At 37.1% G+C, this 20,989-nt stretch overlaps 1 protein-coding gene across 1 annotated transcript; it reads left to right on the top strand.

Annotated features, from left to right (window-relative positions):
* Positions 1-13,368: 13,368 nt before the first annotated feature.
* On the top strand, positions 13,369-19,645 carry LOC112188255 (probable inactive receptor kinase At5g10020). Its single transcript, XM_024327331.2, has 3 exons — positions 13,369-14,717; positions 15,294-16,961; positions 18,828-19,645. The coding sequence occupies exons 1-3, from the start codon at positions 13,763-13,765 to the stop codon at positions 19,403-19,405; spliced, it is 3,201 nt and encodes a 1,066-aa protein (XP_024183099.1). The 5' UTR covers positions 13,369-13,762; the 3' UTR covers positions 19,406-19,645.
* Positions 19,646-20,989: the final 1,344 nt, after the last annotated feature.

Here is a 20,989-nt window from a genome sequence, read left to right as displayed (position 1 = left end):
TCTTTTATACTAACTATTTCAGAGACACACAGAGCTAAATTTGTCCTTATCAGCAAAATTCTAATTTAGCTAAAATTGTTTCACCTCAAATTACAAATAAATTTTTCACTAAAAAATTCACTTTCTAGTGTCGATCTTTACTAGAGAGACTTTCCCAGTTATGAAGGCGTTTTTTGTTTTATGTACGTATAGTCTAGCTCAATGACAAATATTCTCTCAATCATAGGCTAGAAGATAAAAACTACTATTCTGCTATTCACAAACTTAAAAACACTAGCATTATCACTTCTGTCCTGCACCTACAGATTCAATATTGAATTGGTTGAGAGCATTGAGACACATGGATTGCACTTGGAAGTTAACTTCAAGAAGACAAGAAGTATTGAATGGAACAATTTGATTTGATATATTAATGTCCAGAATGATATGATTAATTAGTACAATAAGACAGGATATTTGTTCAAAAAGCTCATCATGGCCCCCAAGAAGGCCATGAATAATGTAGTTTTGTATAGAGATTCCCAGATGGTGGTCATGTTCCCATGTCTCTTCCTCTCTTTGTAATATCAAATCTTCAATGTCTCACTCATATATGACTTTCGTTTTTAATTGAAATAAAATCATAGTCATTGTCACATTGATCGAAAGCCAGGTCATATGAACCCAGATTAGAGGACAGACATGACAATATTAATCTCTTAATTTCACCATCCGAAAAGTATGTCGAAAGATTTGATTAAGATAATTGAGCCTAGGTTTGTAGCTTCACTTAGCCTCAAATAATTTTATGGTCAAAGTAACAGCTGCGACTCTAACTTCAAGATGGGTCAGATGCAGATAATTTGTACCAGAGTTAATTAACAACTCTTTGTAGTGCAACTAGATGATCGCTTGTGGTAGTTGCTTCATGACACATGCATGTATTGTCTTGTTCAAACTAGAAAGTTTGACATTATCTCTGCCATCAAGCTTAAAAATCAAGGTCAAATTTTGGATAAATAACTCGATAGATGACCACATATTACTAAAAAACTATCACTCTTAATCAAAAGGTTTACTTGATTTACAGAGAAGATGATGATCACCCAAGACATCGAGTATGCTCCGGGCTATCATAAAAGGTTTTGTAACGTTCTTCACATATGATTATGTGACCGGACTGACACAGAAATAGAAATGTAAATGTTAATTTTATATAATAAAATATAGTTAATTTTATTTGACCTTTTTGACATTTACATCTTAAATCAGTTGTGACATGTATTTCTAATACATGTACCTCTATGCTCTCAAATTTAATTAATTTTGTCCAATTATAAACTTTTTCGTTAAATATTTTGTATATTGAAAAAGTGGCTCTAGTGGGTTCCCTTTGTATGATGATGATTTACTAATGTAGTATGTAAAAATATTATCTCATAAGTGATGAGAATTTCAAGATAAATCACAAAATAATTGCCAAAAGTACTAAAAGTTGTATAAGATTAAATGCAATTGATAAGTACATGGGTACTCGACTACTCGTGATGAAATTAGAAGTGTAATGTTTTTTAATAAAATATAAATGTTCAAAATCAATCGATAGTAGATAAAAGAGATTTGATACTTTAGATATCGGATGTCCCCGAAGGGACGATTTGATACTTTAGATATCATCACGAAAGACTTCAAGCTTTGAAATTGCGAACTCTCCGCATTCAATTACTCCTCTACTTGATGTGGAATAAACTTGTAGAAAAAGTCGGAGGAAATTCAAACCACCTCTGAAGTTTGAACATTAAGTGACCAAAGGAGAACATGATACACATAAGGCACTCTTAAGACACATTTCATACGTACGTCTCCAAAGCAATCTAGAGAGCTTGAGCCTGAAATAAAACAGTTCAGTTGAAGAACATCCAGTAAATTATTTCTGTACAGAAGTCTTGAATACTGTAGTACCCAGCACTAGCTAAATTACAATTAATCTAATTAAGGGAGAGAGTTGGTGTAGATGTAGTCCTCATCCTCAAGAACATTCTCTTTTGACCCTTCTTTGCAGTCAGCAACCTTCTTTCTACACTCAGCTCTTTCCTGCATTAACATAGTCACAGTATCAAACACATCAATCATATATAGCATGATCGATCATTTAGAGAGAGAGAGAGATTACTCACAGCCCTGAAAGAGTTGATAGAGCTCATCACCCCAAGTTCATTGGAGTCCACTTTCCCCTGAACAAGTACTAATACCAAACAAGAGGATAAAACCAGAAAAATAAGAACGAGTTTTGAGAATCTCATAGTGTAAGTTGGTGTGTGAGAGACATAAACAAACAAGCTAGGATTAGCTATAGCTAGCAGCTGGTGAGCTAGTCTCTAGCTATATATAGAGACGATCGATGAACGTTAAGAAGCTAGATGAAGTAATGAGATCAGAGTAGCTCTTCTTGGTTTGTAAATGTTCTCCGAGAAGAACTAATCTATACGATTCTTATGCATGTAAGAGCTTAAACTGTGAGGTTTTTTTATTCATCTTCTTTAATTAACTTCACCTGTCTAATGATTCCTCGGCAAAAGGGCTCGAGACTCAAGAGCATGGGTTGGCTTATTTTGGTGCCTTCTAACTAAAATATATAAGATGTTAAAAAAAAAAAAAAAAAATATATATATATATATATATATATATATACACAGATTGAGAAACATTTGTTAAAAGACTAAAAAGGTTCAGTGCACCTACGTATACTTGCACCAACATAAATGAATAGTTAGATTATATTAAATACATTCTTAGGTTATTAATAAAAATATTAATTATAAATATCAAATGTTGAGATCATCTTATAAGTGTTGGGTCATTTGCACCGTCGGTATATAGAATAATTTATACTCTATATCATATATGCTTTATCTCTATTAATAAAGCGAAGAGGACTTTACTGTTCATCTTGGGGAAACTTTCGAACTTTCAATTTTGCCCATGGTTTGGTTGAGGTGGAAGACAGCAAGGAGGGTTAGAAACGTAAATGCACAAAGTATGGTAAGGAAAGTAGTGAATTCCACTATCTTAGAGGATTTCTCTTCTTTATATATAAAGCGAAGGCCAAAGTACTGTTCATAGTTGGGCAAATTTTTGAACTTTCGATTTTGCCCTTAGACAATTTGAATAATGCCCAACAAATCATTTGGCCTTTTTATTATTATTATTATTATTATTATTATTATTATTTTTAAAAGGGTTTTAGTTTGATGATCTCTTCTAAATACATTACTTTTGGTATCTTTTTTAAAATTTTCAAATTGCCTATAGCCAATTTTCTTGCCCTACAGACCATCACACACCAAAGAAATTTTGTTGCTAGGGTCATTATTTTGTTAATTTTGAACAAATTTTGAAGAAAAAACCATTGAAAGAATTAGAGATGACATTAAAAAAAAAATACAATAATTTTGCTTATACGTTTTTATTTCACCATGAGAAAAAAAAAATTGCACTCAGTAATTATAGCAAGCAAAGTTTTTTTGTTTTATTTTATTTTTTTATCAAAATTAACAAATATCAAAATAAACGAATACAAGTTTGAGTGTATAAATTGTCATAAATTTGTATTGAACACACTTAAACTATAAAAAAGACGATTCGCACGTGAAAGCACAGTCCTTCCGCACGCGCGTTGCGCGTGCGAGAAGGCTAGTGCACCTTAACTCGAAAACAGGAGAAGTAGTAATCACGCAGTTTTTTTTTTTTTTAAGGGAACGGAAATAATACCACTAATAAAATCATAACAACCGTACTAGGTCAAGCTAGAATGATCCGAAAATCCTTCGATTACATCCACTGCTCAATTTATTCATTACTACATCTTAGGAAAGGAAAATGCAAACAACTGAATTCAAACTAACAAGAAAATGCAACTAGGAATAGAAAAAGAAAAAAAACCTACTGTTAAGCACATTACTCAGACCCAAAACCACCAGCATGCGAAGCTTGAAGCCTAATGACCCTCTTGGTGTACCACTCCACTTAGCATACCAGTAACAGCCTTGGCCTAAGTAATTTGTAGCCTACAACATAGTTCTCCTTAGCACAAGGGACATGTGCCACATCCACATCACTGTGAGCACTAAGATCTGAAGCCACCGACCCAGTCACGATCAACTCTCCGTCCTTAGGTTTCAACGCTTGCTTAGGACTGTTCCTACTGCCACAGGGTCGTCCCCTTTTCTTTGAGCTCTTCCCCTTCGAAGTAACACTAACCTCAACAGGGCCCTCATGTGTCATTATAAACCCCATGTCCTCTAGTTGAAGGGTTGACAGAACCAAGGCCAAAGCATGAGCACGCCTAGCCTGCTTTCCATCTGTATCTCTATTAATAAGGCGAAGAGGACTTTACTGTTCATCTTGGGGAAACTTTCGAACTTCCAATTTTGCCCATGGTTTGGTGGAGGTGGAAGACAGCAAGGAGGGTTAGAAACGTAAATGCACAAAGCATGGTAAGGAGAGTAGTGAATTCCACTATCTCTGAGGATTTCTCTTCTTTATATATAAAGCGAAGGCCAAAGTACTGTTCATAGTTGGGCAAATTTTTGAACTTTCGATTTTGCCCTTAGACAGTTTGAATAATGCCCAACAAATCATTTGGCCTATTATTATTATTTTTAAAAAGGGTTTTAGTTTGATGATCTCTTCTAAATACATTACTTTTGGTATCTTTTTTAAAATTTTCCAATTGCCTATAGCTAATTTTCTTGCCCTACAGACCATCACACACCAAAGAAATTTTGTTGCTAGGGTCATTATTTTGTTATTTTTGAACAAATTTTAAAGAAAAACCACTGAAAGAATTAGAGATGACATTAAAAAAAATACAATAATTTTGCTTATACGTTTTTATTTCACCATGAGAAAAAAAAAATTTGCACTCAGTAAGATTATAGCAAGCAAAGTTTTTTTATTTTATTTTATTTTTTATCAAAATAAACGAATACAAGTTTGAGTGTATAAATTGTCATAAATTTGTATTGAACACACTTAAACTATAAAAAAGGCGATTCGCACGTGAAAGCACAGTCCTTCCGCACGCGCAATGCGCGTGCAAGAAGGCTAGTCATCTATAAAGCAAATTACGTACGGAATGAGACTATGAGACCCAGACACAAAAAAAATATACATTATCAGCTATTTACACCACTATTCACTAATTAGTCATAGTCATTAACCACATTTGCATGCAGTCCCATGAGGCCATGACCTTGCAAGGATAGAGGAAAAGCAACTTGTAATCAAGTGACGGCTATAGTACATGCATGTTTTTCATATTTGATTTTTATATAATGATTTTACCACTCTAACAATCATAGTTAGTGTTAAAACTAAGAAAATATTTGTATTGAAACAAATAAAATTAAGAGTAAATAAGTTTTAAAAGTAGTAATTGCATGTATAGAGTGTATAAGTTCCGTATAATTTATTCAAAAAAAAAATTATCCGTATAATAAAATCTTGGAACAGTTTCTAGTCTCATTGTATATATGACTAGATATATTATCAAAGGGGACGAAGTGGTGTTATTTCAGTGGTTAGAGCACCCATTACCTATGTACGAAGTGATGAGTTCGGGTCACCATGGGGCAGGAGTGAAACCCTTTGATCATCTTTAAAAAAAAAGGAAAAAAAAAGATATATTATCAAAGGTCATCTTAATTATAATTATCTATAAAGTCAATCTTAGAAAGTGGTTGTTAAAAAAGCTTGAACATAATTTTATTCTCATGGCTATCAATAGAGAAAAAGAGATGTTTGCCTTCCCCTGAAATAAGATATGAAATATGTACTTAGATCATGACAGAATGGTGAATTTTTATAGTTGAGTGAATATAAAAAATGGCCGCGCTTTTAAGATAACTCACATCTTCAGAGAAGACAATGCATTAAGGCTGACAGACTTGTGGATTATGGTGCTACTAATATTGGTTATATATGGTGGCGTAAGCTGCCTAACTTTGTTATTGGGATTTATGGTAAAGAGCTATGTATGCGTACTACTTATCGCTTTACTTTAGTCCTTTTAATTTTTATGAGATTGTTAATTATAGTTAGACCTTGTATCTGTACTTTCTATGTTGATTAGTGTCTCGTGGAAGTGGTTTTGGCCTCTCTGTTTCCTTTTGTACTTTACTTTTCTATTAATAAAATTTTGAATAAGGGCGAAGAATTAGCCCTTATTTCGCTTCCCTTAAAAAAAAAAAAAGTGAATATCAAAAATGGCCAGAGCAATTGGAAAATGGTGACATTGTTAAGACAGAGAAAGTATTAGTCTGACGTCATACGTTAGTCAGATAGCGAAATTATAACCACACCCTCGCTACTTGATTCTTGCTTCACATGTTCAAACATAGAGAACAGTAACAATTGGAAATGAATAAATCAGTACACATCCAACATTAAAACAACAGAGTGTGAAGCGAACCAGGTCAAATTATACTATATACAATAAAAGGTTTTTTTTTTTTTTTTTTGAAATAGGACGTCAAGCCTTTCATATATCAAATATAAGTGATTACACAACATGACTTACCCCCTAAAGGGCCATGTCAATATCAAGCCATGCAGGCTACCCTAGAGCAACCAAATGAAATCACTATGGTAATAGGACCAAGAACCAAAACCTAGACAATGTTACGGCAAGAAAAGAAAATAAAAACCCTAACTTATTCAACGGAACCCAGGACCTCCCTACGCAGAGGGAGCATCCCCAAGATTCACAGTAACCAGACACAATGAGGTGTCCTCCTCCACGACAGCCTCAGTCACCGCCGTAACCTCTACCATTGCCAAAGCTTTTATACCACCAAGAGCTGAAACCCAAGGCCTAAAACCCAACACCAAAAACTATAGCCCTAAGCCCAGATCCACCAAAAGGATCCAGACCTGAACCGGTCCCAGCATTGCTCAGATCAAGAGCTGCTGCAGCACCACCGCCCTTCCCCAACGAGGGATCAACTGCACCATTGCCGACGTCTGCAAAATCTGCAGATCCACCATTGTGCAATCCCGATGTGGTAGCACTACTACCTCCACCAACCTCTGAGCAGCCTGCAAAGTCATCAAAACTGGCTTGCAGGCCTCCGCCACTGCCATGAGAAGCACCGCCAAGACAGCCACCATCAAGACCCAACACCATGATCAATAGATCTAGACCCGCCTCAGATCCATCACCGCCAAACACAATCGTCGTACCGCCTAAGACCCAAGCAGCACAACTAGCATCAGACGACGTCCTCCCAATCAAGAACGGATCAGACCACCCCGACTCGAGTGAGAGGGAGAAGCCACTACTGCGTGCAGTCTGCACCAAGCCACCATCGTTGTCCAACCCAGCCCTATCACCGTAAACCACAGCACCTTGACCAGACAGAAAAACGATAGAAAGGAGGAAGGCGAAGCCAACCCATGACGCCAAGGAGAGGTGACGATGGACAAGGCGACCCACGAGGCCGACAGTCCCAAACCCATGCACGATCAGTTTGACGGCTAGGTAAAACCCTAGCAGAGCAAAGAGACGCAAAACCATCCTGAAGATTATAAATTGTTAAAATAAATTATTGTTTATATACAATAAAAGTTAAGAAACTATATTCAACAATTTATGGATTTAATTAAATTGTGTTTCTAACCCACTCTTTTCTTCTTTTCTAATATTCTTTTATTTGATTTTGATATTTTACCATAATGACAATTTAGATGTGTTTACTTTATTCAAAGAACATATATGCCAATTTAAATTTTGATGAAGCTTTACACCAAAAAAAAAAAAGGCTTTCATTTATAATAGTAGAGATACTAAAGCGCTAACGACGACTCATTTAAATGATTTTACTGTTTTGCCCCTAGTTATGAGGCATCATGTCATCTTACAGAAAATCAAACAGTCTTAATAGGGGTACACATGCTAAGACAAAACCAAATCAATAATCCACTTACGCAACATCGTACATTTGGGACCATCTGGAATCATATCATCCACCACAACGTCAATTAAGGGTTTTCCTATTTTTGAGTATATCGATATTGGACAATCTTTTCCAATGTCCTTTTTATGGACGTACATTATTTTATTTCTTTAACAAATTCTCTGAGATCTGTTCATGATGTTTTTTCTTGACTAATATATTTTGACGTTATTTTGATAAATACATTGCCGTTTTCTATTTATTTTTTCTTGTAAGAAAATGATTTGTTGCTGAAAAGAACAATAATCAATAATGAATAAATAAATAAATAAAATAAAAAATGTTTTCATTGGCAGAAAAGAAAACGCTCTGCTAGGGTTTTTCTCCCTAGCAGCGTTTTAGCAAAGCTGTCAAGGCAAGGAAAGGTGCTTGACACCGAGACCAAAGGTTGCGCCAGCGTTGATCTTTGGTGTTGGCTTACGGCATCGAGCGTGGGCGGTGGAGTTGTTGTGGTGTGTTACAAGGATGCTCGATGGATTCGTGGTGATGCTTCTGATGCAGGCGAAGTGTTTGACGGTGGCGACATGGCTGTTAGCGGCGGTCTAGTTGACATTGGAGGTGAAGACAACGATCAATAACATCTCGGTGCTCAGTCTTTGGGTGTTCAGATCAGAATATTGGGGTGTATGGTTGGGCTGCCTTTGGGCCCATGGTAGAGCCAATTTGGGCTTGTTTTCTCCAAGAATTTGGGACCCAGGAGGTGCTATGCTATTCAATTTTCTACTGTTTACTCGTTTGAGCATGTTGTTCTTAATTTTGGGTAGATTATTCCTTTCTACATTCTATGAAGAATAGCAGCATAATCACACTGTGAGTACCACAATTACGTGCCTTGGCTAGCAGTGTGTTGAAGGCTGGGACGAGTCTAGAGATGGTTGGTCTGCCGATTTTTTACATGCCCAAAATGCTGATTCTGATGGTGTGATCTACAAATTTCAAGGTCATGACAATATTGCTATTGTTGGTAATTATCTTGAGAAGGTTGAGAACCTACCTTCAGTTTTTGCTAGTTACTTTGTTAGTGTTTCAGAGTAGTGTTCTATTATACATGGACAACTAGTTGGTGTAGTACACCTTCTTGTTTGTTCTATATTAGCTCTAGAGTTTATCACAGGTCCTAAAATTATAAGGGATGTCATTCGGAACGATTGTAATCGTTAACTGATTCAATGAACTCTTCTTTCAAAAAAAAAAAAATCAATAATGAAAAAAATGTACAAAGTTAGAACGCGCCTCATGCATTTGACTCACCTGGCAACGCGTTCTAGGGACATGATCGTTTTACGGGATTCTCCTAAATGACTTTGTTGGTTTGGAGGCTGGATTTAGGCCTGAGTTTCTCCGCTTGGATGGAGGATGGAATCTCCATGACAACTGGTAAGGCAAGATTGCTACTTGAGCGCTCGACTTGGCAAACTAGATTGAAGTCGGAGGCAATTGAAGTTGGAGCAGGGTCAACCTAGATAAAAAGGGAGGTCCTTGATGACAAGCGGTCTGGTTTGTAGTTTAGGATGAAGACTTGAAGGGTGGATATGTAAAGGGGTCTGAGCGAAGTTTTTGTGGTTGTAGTTGTGACTTTTGGGAGCAAAGTGATGGTGATTGTGTGATCAAGGTGGTTTAATAGTTGTGGTGGTGATGGTGAGTTGATGTCTTGATGATAGCTGAGACACAAAGACAGGTTAGGACGTGTCTAGTTCAATTACTTTTCTTATCCCCTTACAATTGGCGAGGGGGTGTTAGTGAGGGAATGCTCGAGATAGGTAGATTTTTAAGTGTAAATCTATATCCATTTGTAACAGTTACGCGAGTATGTTGAGACCAATGGATTAGCAAGTGTTGTTCGCGGTCTAGGTGGTGCTGATGGAGGTTGGAAGCTACAGATCATTGTCACGATGTTTCGATTTCGATGATGAGCGAACCAAGAAGGTAGATGGTGGCTGTCGGGTTGTGGATATTTCATTTCAATTTTGTGTTAGATTTTAAGTTGTTTCTAATTTTTGGATATATTTTCATATCTCAAATAAGTTCATGCTCTATCAATTCAAAGTTATCGTTTTGGATTTCGACTTGTCTAGATGTGGGACTTGTGTCTGGATGTGGATAGTTGTGCGTTGTCATTAGAATCCAGTATGTTGTTAGCTTAAAGCCTTGCGATTTAGTACCAATATGTTCTTATGTCATCGGGGGATCTTGAGATGGCCCACCCACCAGTTCACTATTGTGGTCGCTTCTCTTAGTTATTTATGTTGTTTTTGGTTAATTTGATATGGTTACTTACCCAATTTTGTCCTCATCGTTAAATCCATTGACATGTTAGTCTCTCTTGTCTAAAGTAAGGATTTTAGTTTTAGTTTCTTGATGTTGTGCCCTTGTCAATGTAAATCCTTAATGAGTGTTGTGATTGCAGTCTCTTTATAGTTGTAGTATTAGATTGAAATTTCATTTGATAAAAAAAATTATTTATCAACTTTAACCATAGATATATACAAGGGTCATAGCTTACGCTCAGGGACGGAACTAGGATTTAAACACTATGGGGGGGGGGGGGGGGTCCAGAACTAAAAACTACTCCAAAAATTAAAAATTATATACAATATAATTCATAAGGAATTTATAGTTTAGAAAAAAATCATATATAACTCTTGCTTCAAAATTAAAAAACCAACGCTAAGAAAGAAAAAAGATAATTAAATTTTTAATTAATATGTCATTGATTTGTATTATTATGATTATTTTGTTACACTTTTATGTAAGGATTGATCATCATATGGTGGGGGGGGGCACTACATGAAGAGAAAGTTTTTCCCTCAGGTTGGTTAACAACATGCATATATATTTGTATATCTGACACAAAACTTGGGGGTGGGGGGGGGGGGGGGGGGGGGGGGGGGGGGGGGTCCCGCCGGACAGTAACACAGCTCCGCCCCTGCTTGCGCTAGCTAAACATTATGGGGTAAAACTATGGTATGTTAACATTTTTCATACATCAACTATTTTTATTCTTTTAAGGACTCATGTTACCACTTTGAGTACTAATATTACTATTTTGAGGACTCATATGATAAACTAAGAAAATTTGCCACTTTAAGAGCATCTCCCATGGTAGGCTAAAAGCCAAATGGTTTTAGCCTACCAAAAACAGAATATTCCCTCTAATATGCTTTTTTAGCCTACCAACAAAAAATAGTGCTGCCACCGTAGGCCAAAATCAAATATCATTACATCTAACGGCTTAGAATATATTTCCGAGTATGGTTTTGACGAGACTATCAATAAAACTAGTCGATTTAGTTAAATGAAAATAAGTATATCATAAAAATTAATGGTTACACATTTATTTTAAAAATTCTAAACATATCAAATATTGGGCTCATATTGAAGATCTCAACAAGATATTTACAATGATGTAATTTTAATATTTAGTAACATTATAAATAACCCATGTATATAGGAAAAATGAATTTTCTTAAATGTAAAATTCATGTTATTAATGAAACAAAAAAAAAAGGCAGCGGGTCCCACATTTGGCTTACCAATTCTCAGCCCAAATTTGGCCTAGCATATTTGAGAAGGCCAAATTTTTTTCTTGGCATTTGGGATATAGCCTACGGTGGGAGGGGGGTGAAGGCCATAAATAAGTTTTTAGCTTACCATGGGAGATGCTCTAAGGACTCATGTTACCATTTTGAGGACTAATATTACTATTTTGAGGACTCATGTGGTAACTAAGAAAATTTACCACTTTAAGGACTCATGTTACTACTTTAAGGACTAATATTACTATTTTGAGGATTTATTTTACTACTTTTAGGGTAATTGTATGTATGTCATACGTTAACATATTGTAGAATTTTCCAACATTATGATGAAAACTACAAATTAATTCTGAATATCAACACTCATGTTTTTTTTTTAAAAAAGCCATATAATGTGGATTCAATAACGTGAGAGCATATATAGTAGACTCTGTATTTTAGTTCCTTAGTTATTTTAAAGAGTATGATTAACTTTTTATCTATTTTAGCAGCTGCAACAAACTCCTAAGTGACTCTTCATTATAACTTTTAGCTATCTCGCTCCCTATATTTAGGGAGCGAGATGAGACTCTTTATAATTTAAAACATTCATTTTGAGTTATTTTATATAAATTATAAATACATTTAAACTATTTAATCTTCATTTAAAAAGTAATATAAATTCAAAATGAGCTAAAATAGAGAGCACTGATACAGACGTATTTCTAAAGTGGCTAGCTAAAATGACTTTTTTTTTAGCTACTTTGGCTAAAATTTGACTCAAAAATGGCTAGTATTGCTAAAGATGCTCTGACTCAACCAACTCAACAAAATCTCGAATTGCTAAACAACATGACGATTGTCACAACTGTATAGCAATCATATTAGAAATCATTTGCCCTTGTGACTATTGTCAAAACTCCAACCCTCGCATATGCCAATAAGCTTCATATCTCAGTTGCAGGCTTAAGTTGTCATCATCAAAGGATGAACTCTCTCTCTCTCTCTAAGATTTGGTTGATGAAGTTAGGGTTTGCCACTGTTTGTGTCAATCCCGGCCAAAGAGTGAAAAAATTGCAACCAATGTAGTTGGTCCGGTTCAAGTAAGGTGTTTTCAACCTATGAATTTGAGAGGAAAAAAAAAGAATAGGTTATTTTCATTGTAATTCATATACTCAGCTAGTCGTGGTAAGAATCGAGAATTCTAGTTAGTCTTACATTACTTAATGAGTATGCAATTGACCCTAAAAGCAAGATATCCCAAAATAAACGGGCCTGAAACCGCCTAGAGTTAAGTACGCAAAAACAATTCTCTCCCTCTCTTCTATTCTTTTTTATGAAATGAGGAAAAATAGACATACAAGATTACAAGGTAAGTAGGTAACACACACATTTCCAATTTGGTACCACACTAGTCCTATACCTTACTTTTATAGGTAGCTACGAGTCATCTTCGCCGTATTTATTAAAGAAGATGCTCACAATTGTCACTTAGGTTATATTAAAAATAAAAACTAAAGATTATGTAGTAGGTTTGATATATTTTGGGAACTCCAAGTTAAAAGTGCGGTGCATAAAGTGAGAGAGAGTCGATGAAAATGAGAAAGATGAACAACCTAATAAAAAACGACCTGTAAACTATTAATAGTTAATGGAGGGGTAGATAATACATCTCAAAACAAAAACTAGAAAAATGAATTTTTTTTTAATTTTTTTTTATAAAGATCCAGCATTCGATCATTCGCTTGTCAAAAACACCTGTCGGAGAGAATTTTTATTCAAATCAGGTCTCGACCCAGTGAAATATTCTATTACCAAATGTGTTTCTTAGCTCCCGTCCAAGCCCCAAGTTGACAAAAGGCAAGTCCGTTAACGGCGTTATGAAGCATGTGATGTGGTGGGGGCAGTGACCCGAACCCTACTATCATCACCCTCCTTCTCCTTCCTTTCCAGACTGTAGTTACTCACCTTCACCAACCAACACTCTCCACCTGACCCGAAACCGCCATTTTTAACGGAAAATTTTTTCCTCCTTTCCTTTTAACCCTAAAACCCCAACTTAATAACCCATCTCACCCCCTCACACCCCCCACCCACATTTTCTCTCACACACCCTCTCCTCTCTCTTCTTTGTCCAAATTTCCCCTCAAATCCCAATCTAGGGTTCCGAAACACTCTCCCACTTCCTCTCCCTCTGGTCTCCACACAGACCCAAAAGTCGTCTTCTTTCAACTTTATCAATGAAATGAATGAATGATTTTTAGGGTTGTTGTTTCGGCTCCGATGAACAGTTTCACTCTCACTCTTCTCTACTGGTTCTTTGTTTTGGCGGGTTCCGCCTACTCGGCCACCGAGTCGGAGCTCCGATCCCTCTACGAGTTCAAGAAAGGGATCCAAACTGACCCGCTCCGGAAAGTCCTCGACACGTGGACCGACATCTCACTCAACCAAGCTCAGCCTTGCCCTCCCTGGACCGGCGTTTACTGCAACGACGGCGGCAATGTCGTCGCCGTGGCACTCGACGGCTTCGGCCTCGGCGGCGAGCTTAAGTTGAATACCCTCACTGGCCTCACTGCATTGCAAAACCTCAGTCTTGCCAACAATGACTTCACGGGTCGGGTCCCGCCCGCTCTGGGCGCAATGTCCTCCCTCCAGCACTTGGATCTGTCCGCGAACCGGTTCTACGGGCCGATCCCGTCCCGGATTAACGACTTGTGGGGCTTGAATTATCTCAACTTGTCTCGGAATCTCTTCAAAGGTGGGTTCCCCGGTCCGGCGTCGAATCTCAATCAGCTCAAGGTGTTCGATGTGCATTACAATCAGCTGTGGGGGCACATTTCGGATTTGTTGCAGGAGTTTCATAATGTGGAGTACGTTGATTTGAGCTACAATGAGTTTTTCGGAGGGATTGAGCTGGGTTCTGACAACATTTCGAGCTTATCCAACACTGTGCGTCACTTGAACTTCAGCCACAATAATCTGACCGGCCGGTTCTTTAAGGCTGATTCAATCGGGTTGTTTAGGAACTTGCAAGTTTTGGACTTGGGTGGGAATCAGATCACTGGGGAGCTTCCTTCATTTGGGTCGTTGCCGAATTTGCGGGTTTTGAGGCTGGCCAATAATCACTTCTTTGGGGAAATACCGGAGGAGTTGCTACAGAGTTCTATTCCAATGGAGGAGTTGGATCTTAGTGGAAATGCTTTTACAGGTATGGACTTTAACTCCATTTCCATTATGTGAAACTGCTATGAAATTTTAATCTTCCAAGCATAGATCAGTGCTTGTTTTCATAGGCGTTTAAGTCACATGCGCTAGAACAGATTAATACACATTGAAGATGGAGATCTGAAGTTTAGTCTGAAGTCTTGTGTCTGCCTCAAAACCACCTCTGACTTTTCGACGTGAATCAAGGCGTATCATAGGCCTTGGTCATAGATATTTTAACTTCAAACTGAAGAATTTTATGGTTCTGTGTTTGGTAGGAAATAGTGAATCAAAAACTACTCTTGTATTTCTGTCTTATTCCTCTTTTTTTTTTTTAATAATATTTTTTAATTTTTACCATTTACTCCGTTGATTATTTGGATGTCTTTGAAGAGATTAGAAATCGTTGGACTGTGCATGCAATTTTAGTCCAAACCAATTTTCCTCATCGTTACAAGTTATAAAATAACACACAGCACACTATTAGAATATGGTTGTGTATATCATGGGTTCCTCTGCCTGAAAGTTATGAATTCAATGCTATAATAACATCTGATATTGTCATTATTTATATGCTCAGGTTCCATCACTGGAATTAACTCTACAACTTTGAAAGTCTTGAATCTGTCATCAAATGGTATGTCAGGCACATTGCAGAATGTGGATATGAGGAGTTGTGTTGTGGTAGATTTGAGCAGAAATAAGATTTCAGGTGATATATCAATGTTGGAGAATATGGGTACTGCTTTAGAGGTTCTCGATTTGAGTTCAAACAATTTTTCTGGAAGCTTAACAAACTTGAATATGCAGTTCGAGAGATTAACTACACTTAGTCTGAGAGATAATTTATTAGCAGGGTCTTTGCCTTCGATACTGAAGGCCTGCCCCAGACTCTCTACAGTTGACTTGAGTCAAAATGATTTCAGTGGGTCCATTCCTGGTAGTTTCTTCTCGTCACTGACATTGACAAGGTTGAATCTTTCACGAAATCACTTAAATGGACCAATTCCTCTCCAAGGCGGACATGTAAGCGAATTCTTAGCTCTTCCTCCAGATTTGCCAATTGAGAATGTCGATCTCTCCAATAATTCTTTATCGGGTTCCCTTCCTCGGGACATTGGTAACATGGTGGAACTCAAATTGCTAAACCTTGCAAAGAATGAGTTTTCAGGAGAACTACCTGGTGAATTGAGTAAACTTGCTAAGTTGAAGTACCTTGATTTATCAGGTAACAAATTCAAGGGCGCAATTCCTGAGCAGCTTCCATCCAGCTTAATTGTATTTAATGTCTCCTATAACGATCTATCTGGTTCTGTTCCGGACAATTTAAAAAGCTTCCCCATGACTTCATTTCGTCCTGGAAATGAGTTGCTAAACTTACCAAATGATGATCGGGCTAGATCTTCAGTTCCAGGTCGTATTCCAGAACAAGGAAAAAGTCATACTTCGAAGGCTCATATTAGGATAGCAATCATTGTTGCTTCAGTTGGAGTTACTTTGATGATAGTTTTTGTTTTGTTGGTTTATCATCAGACACACCATAAAGGATTTCATGGAAGAAATGGATTTGGCGGCGAAAATACAGGAACAGATGTTAAGATTGGCAGATTCACACGTCCTTCATTTTTGAATTTCCAAACTAATGTTCAGCCTCCACCAACTTCATTGAGCTTTTCAAATGATCACTTGCTAACTTCACAATCCAGGTCATTGTCAGGGCAGGCAGAGTTTGTACCAGAAATTGGGAAGCCTGTTTTACCTGGGGAAGCAGCAACGAGTTCTACACCTATGAATCTTCTTGATAACCAGCCTACAACTTCTGGAAGGAAGTCCTCCCCTGGTTCTCCACTATCTTCCTCACCTCGTTTTATAGAGGCATATGAGCAACCTGTAATACTGGATGTGTACTCACCAGATCGGTTGGCTGGAGAACTGTTCTTCCTAGATGCTTCATTGCAATTTACAGCTGAGGAATTATCTCGAGCTCCTGCTGAAGTTCTGGGCAGAAGCAGCCATGGAACCCTGTACAAAGCTACTCTAGATAGTGGGCACATGTTGACGGTGAAATGGTTACGGGTGGGACTGGTCAAGCATAAGAAAGATTTTGCCAAGGAAGTCAAAAGGATTGGCTCTATAAGGCATCCAAACATTGTTCCATTGCAGGCATACTATTGGGGGCCTAGGGAACAAGAGAGGCTTCTTTTAGCGGACTATGTTCAGGGAGATAGCTTGGCCCTACATCTTTATGGTAAAAGTTCTATAAACTTTTTAATTTGCCTAGTAGCAGTAAAATTAATCGCTCCCTTCAACCGATTTACTACATGGTTATTCGCACTCTTGAAAACTATATGGTTTGGCCATTATAAAAATAAAAGTACACTTGATGAGGCTCAGGTCATAGAACTTAATAGTTTCACTTTATAGGTGTAGGTAAGTCATGATGAGAAATTTAGTCTCTTCAACCGTAGTGAATCATAGTAAATTGTGAACTCAATGTCATAGCCTACTGATGAGCAACATTGAAGGTTTAGTAGCGTGTTACCTACTTAGATGCGGCAACTCTCATTTCTTGTTATGAACGTGAACATGATCATTTGTGGTGTGTTTGTCACTTTGTCTGCTGCTCTTTGGTTCATTTAAGTATAGTGCTTGGTGTTGGTCATGATCAGTTTCCATGTCATTCTTAGAGTTATGTCAAACTAAAAAGCATGTTGTATGGATGTTTATGCTAATCTCTTTAATGGTTTTAGAACATTACTTTTTAGATAGGAAATAAAGAATATGCTGATAACGGAATCATTGTGCACTAATATACTGATTGACACATAATATTATGTTGGCAATCTTCTATGGAGATAAATTTCTACAATGCGAGGCTGTGTTTAGGTCTGCTAGCAGGATGTATTTTTTTTTTTGGGCTCTTTTCTTTTCCAGTAAATGACATTTTCATCAATCTACCAGGGGAAGCTGAAATTGGTACCCAAGTTGGATTAGGTTCTAAAGTAATAATATTCCTCATGGGCCTATTCCCTTATAGTTTTTCACAAGTGTGAATAACCAATCTGTTAAGAAGATTGGTTCACATTACTGCTAGTTGTTCTTTCTCTTTTCAGTCAACCTTTGAATTTGAAACTAATTTCTATGTTGATACAACAAATCCACTTTGGACATAGTTACTGTCTATTAGGCTAATTTGTCTTGAGAAGTATAGACTCTTAATATGAAGATGCGTCTCAGAGGGACTTAAATTGACAGTCAGAAAAGATTGACTGGTTCTCACATAAAGATTAAGCATGTAAATTGAATTAAATGAAGAGTACTCAAAGTAGAAAAAATGGATAAACTCCCAGTCTCCTTTTACTGTATGGTTTGAATGATACGGGGAGAATGAAATTTGAATATTGGTATATTGTACTGCTTATTTTTCGTGGCTTGAATATATGATTGGTAGCCGGTCCTTTTGTAATTTTGGTTAATGGTAAGAACTCTATGCCAATCTGACCCATTCGAATTTCCGTGTCTTGTGGCGTGGACATCTCGGCATTTCATCTTTTGAGCCTTAACAGGTTGTATACCATTATTTTCGATACAATCAGAGAAATTATAGAGGAACAATTGTCTGAGCAATGGTATGTGACTACAAAAAAAAGAAAAGAAATGGGTGTATAGATGACATAATGACCTGCTGCCTTGACAGTATGAGAAGGTGGGGGGTGTCTCTGGAATTTTGGAACTGCTATTAGTGGGTTAATGATCATCATTATCTGGATCACTTGTTTTGTGTTTGTGTGCAAATGATCATGAGAATTGCAGTAGTGTGATAATCATTATGTCTCTGTTATGCTGCCTTTTGTTCTAGCTCCACATATAATGGAAATATAGATAAGATGACCGAGGGTAACTTGTTTGTTTGTTCTGAATTGTGGTAATTTGTCTATTTGTTGGCATGAAACAATTATTAGTATGTCGGTACTTGTGCTTTCATAGATACCATGATCTTTCAATCTTGATTTACATGTACTTGTTTTAGGTACAATGTGTTTTTTTTCTGTTAGCTTCTAAGTTTTCATCCATTTATATGTTTCTAAGTATCATCTGTGTATATTGTTTGCAGAGAGCACGCCTCGGAGGTACTCCCCGTTATCATTCAACCAGAGGCTAAAAGTAGCTGTGGAGGTTGCTCGATGTTTGCTATACCTACATGATAGAGGCCTGCCCCATGGAAACCTAAAGCCAACTAATGTAATCCTGGCAGGTCCTGAGTACCATCCTCGGCTTACTGATTACAGTCTTCACCGTCTAATGACACCAGCTGGCATTGCGGAGCAGTTTTTAAATATGGGAGCTCTTGGATACCGTGCTCCAGAACTTGCTACTGCAGCAAAACCAGTCCCTTCTTTCAAAGCTGACGTTTATGCCTTTGGAGTGATTTTGATGGAAATGTTAACCAGAAGAAGTGCTGGTGACATTATATCGGGTCAGTCAGGGGCGGTTGACCTTACAGACTGGGTTCGGCTTTGTGATCAAGAAGGACGAGGAATGGATTGCATCGACAGAGACATTGCTGGTGGAGAAGAACCCTCAAAAGCAATGGATGAATTGCTTGCAATATCACTGAGGTGTATTCTCCCTGTAAATGAGAGGCCTAACATCAGACAAGTATTTGACAACCTCTGTTCTATATCCCTTTGAAATTTTTGTAAATGCGTCTTGGAATTAGTTTTTTTTTGTTCCTTGACCCAATTTTTTTTTGTTCATTATTATTATTTTTTCCTTCTTCAATTGGTTTCTAGCCTTCTGATTTGGGGCTAATTATCACATTTTTATTTTTTTTTTGGAATTTTTTCTTGTAAAGGGATAGCCCATCCATTGACTAGTTGACTGTGTTTTGAGTTTGATATTAAATTGACAACGATTGCCCTTCTTTGTGTTCTTTGTTTTCTACGTTTGGAGTACCGTACAGATATCAAAAGGATGTGTTCATTACCAATTATCTTTATTCCTTTTTTTCTTGATCACCTGAAAATTATGAGATATGTGAAAAGAAAATAAAAAGGTTAAAATGTCACTCTTTGAATTCAAACTATAGAGAAACCAAAGTAAATCTTGAGCTGCAAATTGAGCACTCCAACATTCCAACTTAACATTGGCCAATGCTACATAGCTTGGGTGATACTCTCGCTGAAATTGTCCATGAGGTTAGCTTGGCGAGTGCACATTCCGGAACAATCACCTTCTGTTGTGGAAAAGTTTGTTTTTGGCATTATATATTGGGAAAATACTCCGTCTAGATGAGTATGTCTAATTTTTTTTATTCTCCGTTAAATATTGTAATTTTCGTAATCTGAATTATTTATTTTCTAAATCACAATTTTAAAGATCATCGGCACAAAAAAATTTGATCAAAACTTGATGATTCATGTATACAATTGCATTAAACTAATGAATATGTCAAAAAATGTTGTTATCATGATACTTGATACTCTCCAAGGTTCCAATGATCAATCTGGTGCCTTTCAATAAAGAATTTGAGTGTTTCTTACCTACTCTACAAAAATTTCTTTTCTCTAGGTACCTTCTCCTAATAATTGAACCCAGTAAGACTTTTCTAACCTAATTTAGTCTGAGCTGACAAATTAGCACCACCAAATCTCCCATTGATTTAGGCCTACAAAGTACAAACACCTAAACTCCCTATAGGACTTTTTTTTTTGGTAACATGGGGGCCTAAAAGGACCCAAAAATAAGAAGACTAATTGCACCGGTGTAAACTCCCTATTATCAGAGTAAATGCACCGGGTCCACCGATTGCCAATCAATTGAGCGAAAGGGTTGAATTGTTGAATAAGAGAGTCTTGCGTGTGGCAGTTGCAAGAACACGTGGTGGGGAGGACCAATCATTGCCCAGCAGGGGCAGTGTTTTGGGTATTGCACTTAGGGAACATGGACAGTTTCGGAAAAGATGAAAAATTTTCTTTCTTCTGATTGGGCGGTCCTAAAGCCACGTGGTGGGGAAACCCCCACCTAAATCTCTTGTTGACTACAACAACCAATTTTCAATTGTACCAATATATAGGGCCCTCATGTCTTACTATTTTAGTAACCAAATTGACTTTGATGGTGGGTTCCACATGCATGTGGGCCTGCTATTAACGGGTATTTTTTGTTTGTTTGGCCGTGTGCAACGGTCATTTCCAACGACTGTATTAATTTTTATTTGGGAGTTTCTATTCATACCTCCAAAATTGTCATTTGGACCTCCCTCATTTTTCAAGT

This window comes from Rosa chinensis, chromosome 2 (genome assembly GCF_002994745.2).
Source record: "Rosa chinensis cultivar Old Blush chromosome 2, RchiOBHm-V2, whole genome shotgun sequence".
NCBI classification, from domain to species: Eukaryota; Viridiplantae; Streptophyta; class Magnoliopsida; order Rosales; family Rosaceae; genus Rosa; species Rosa chinensis.
Note: the sequence above shows the minus strand (reverse complement) of the source record. Positions and strands in the feature narration are given on the sequence as shown.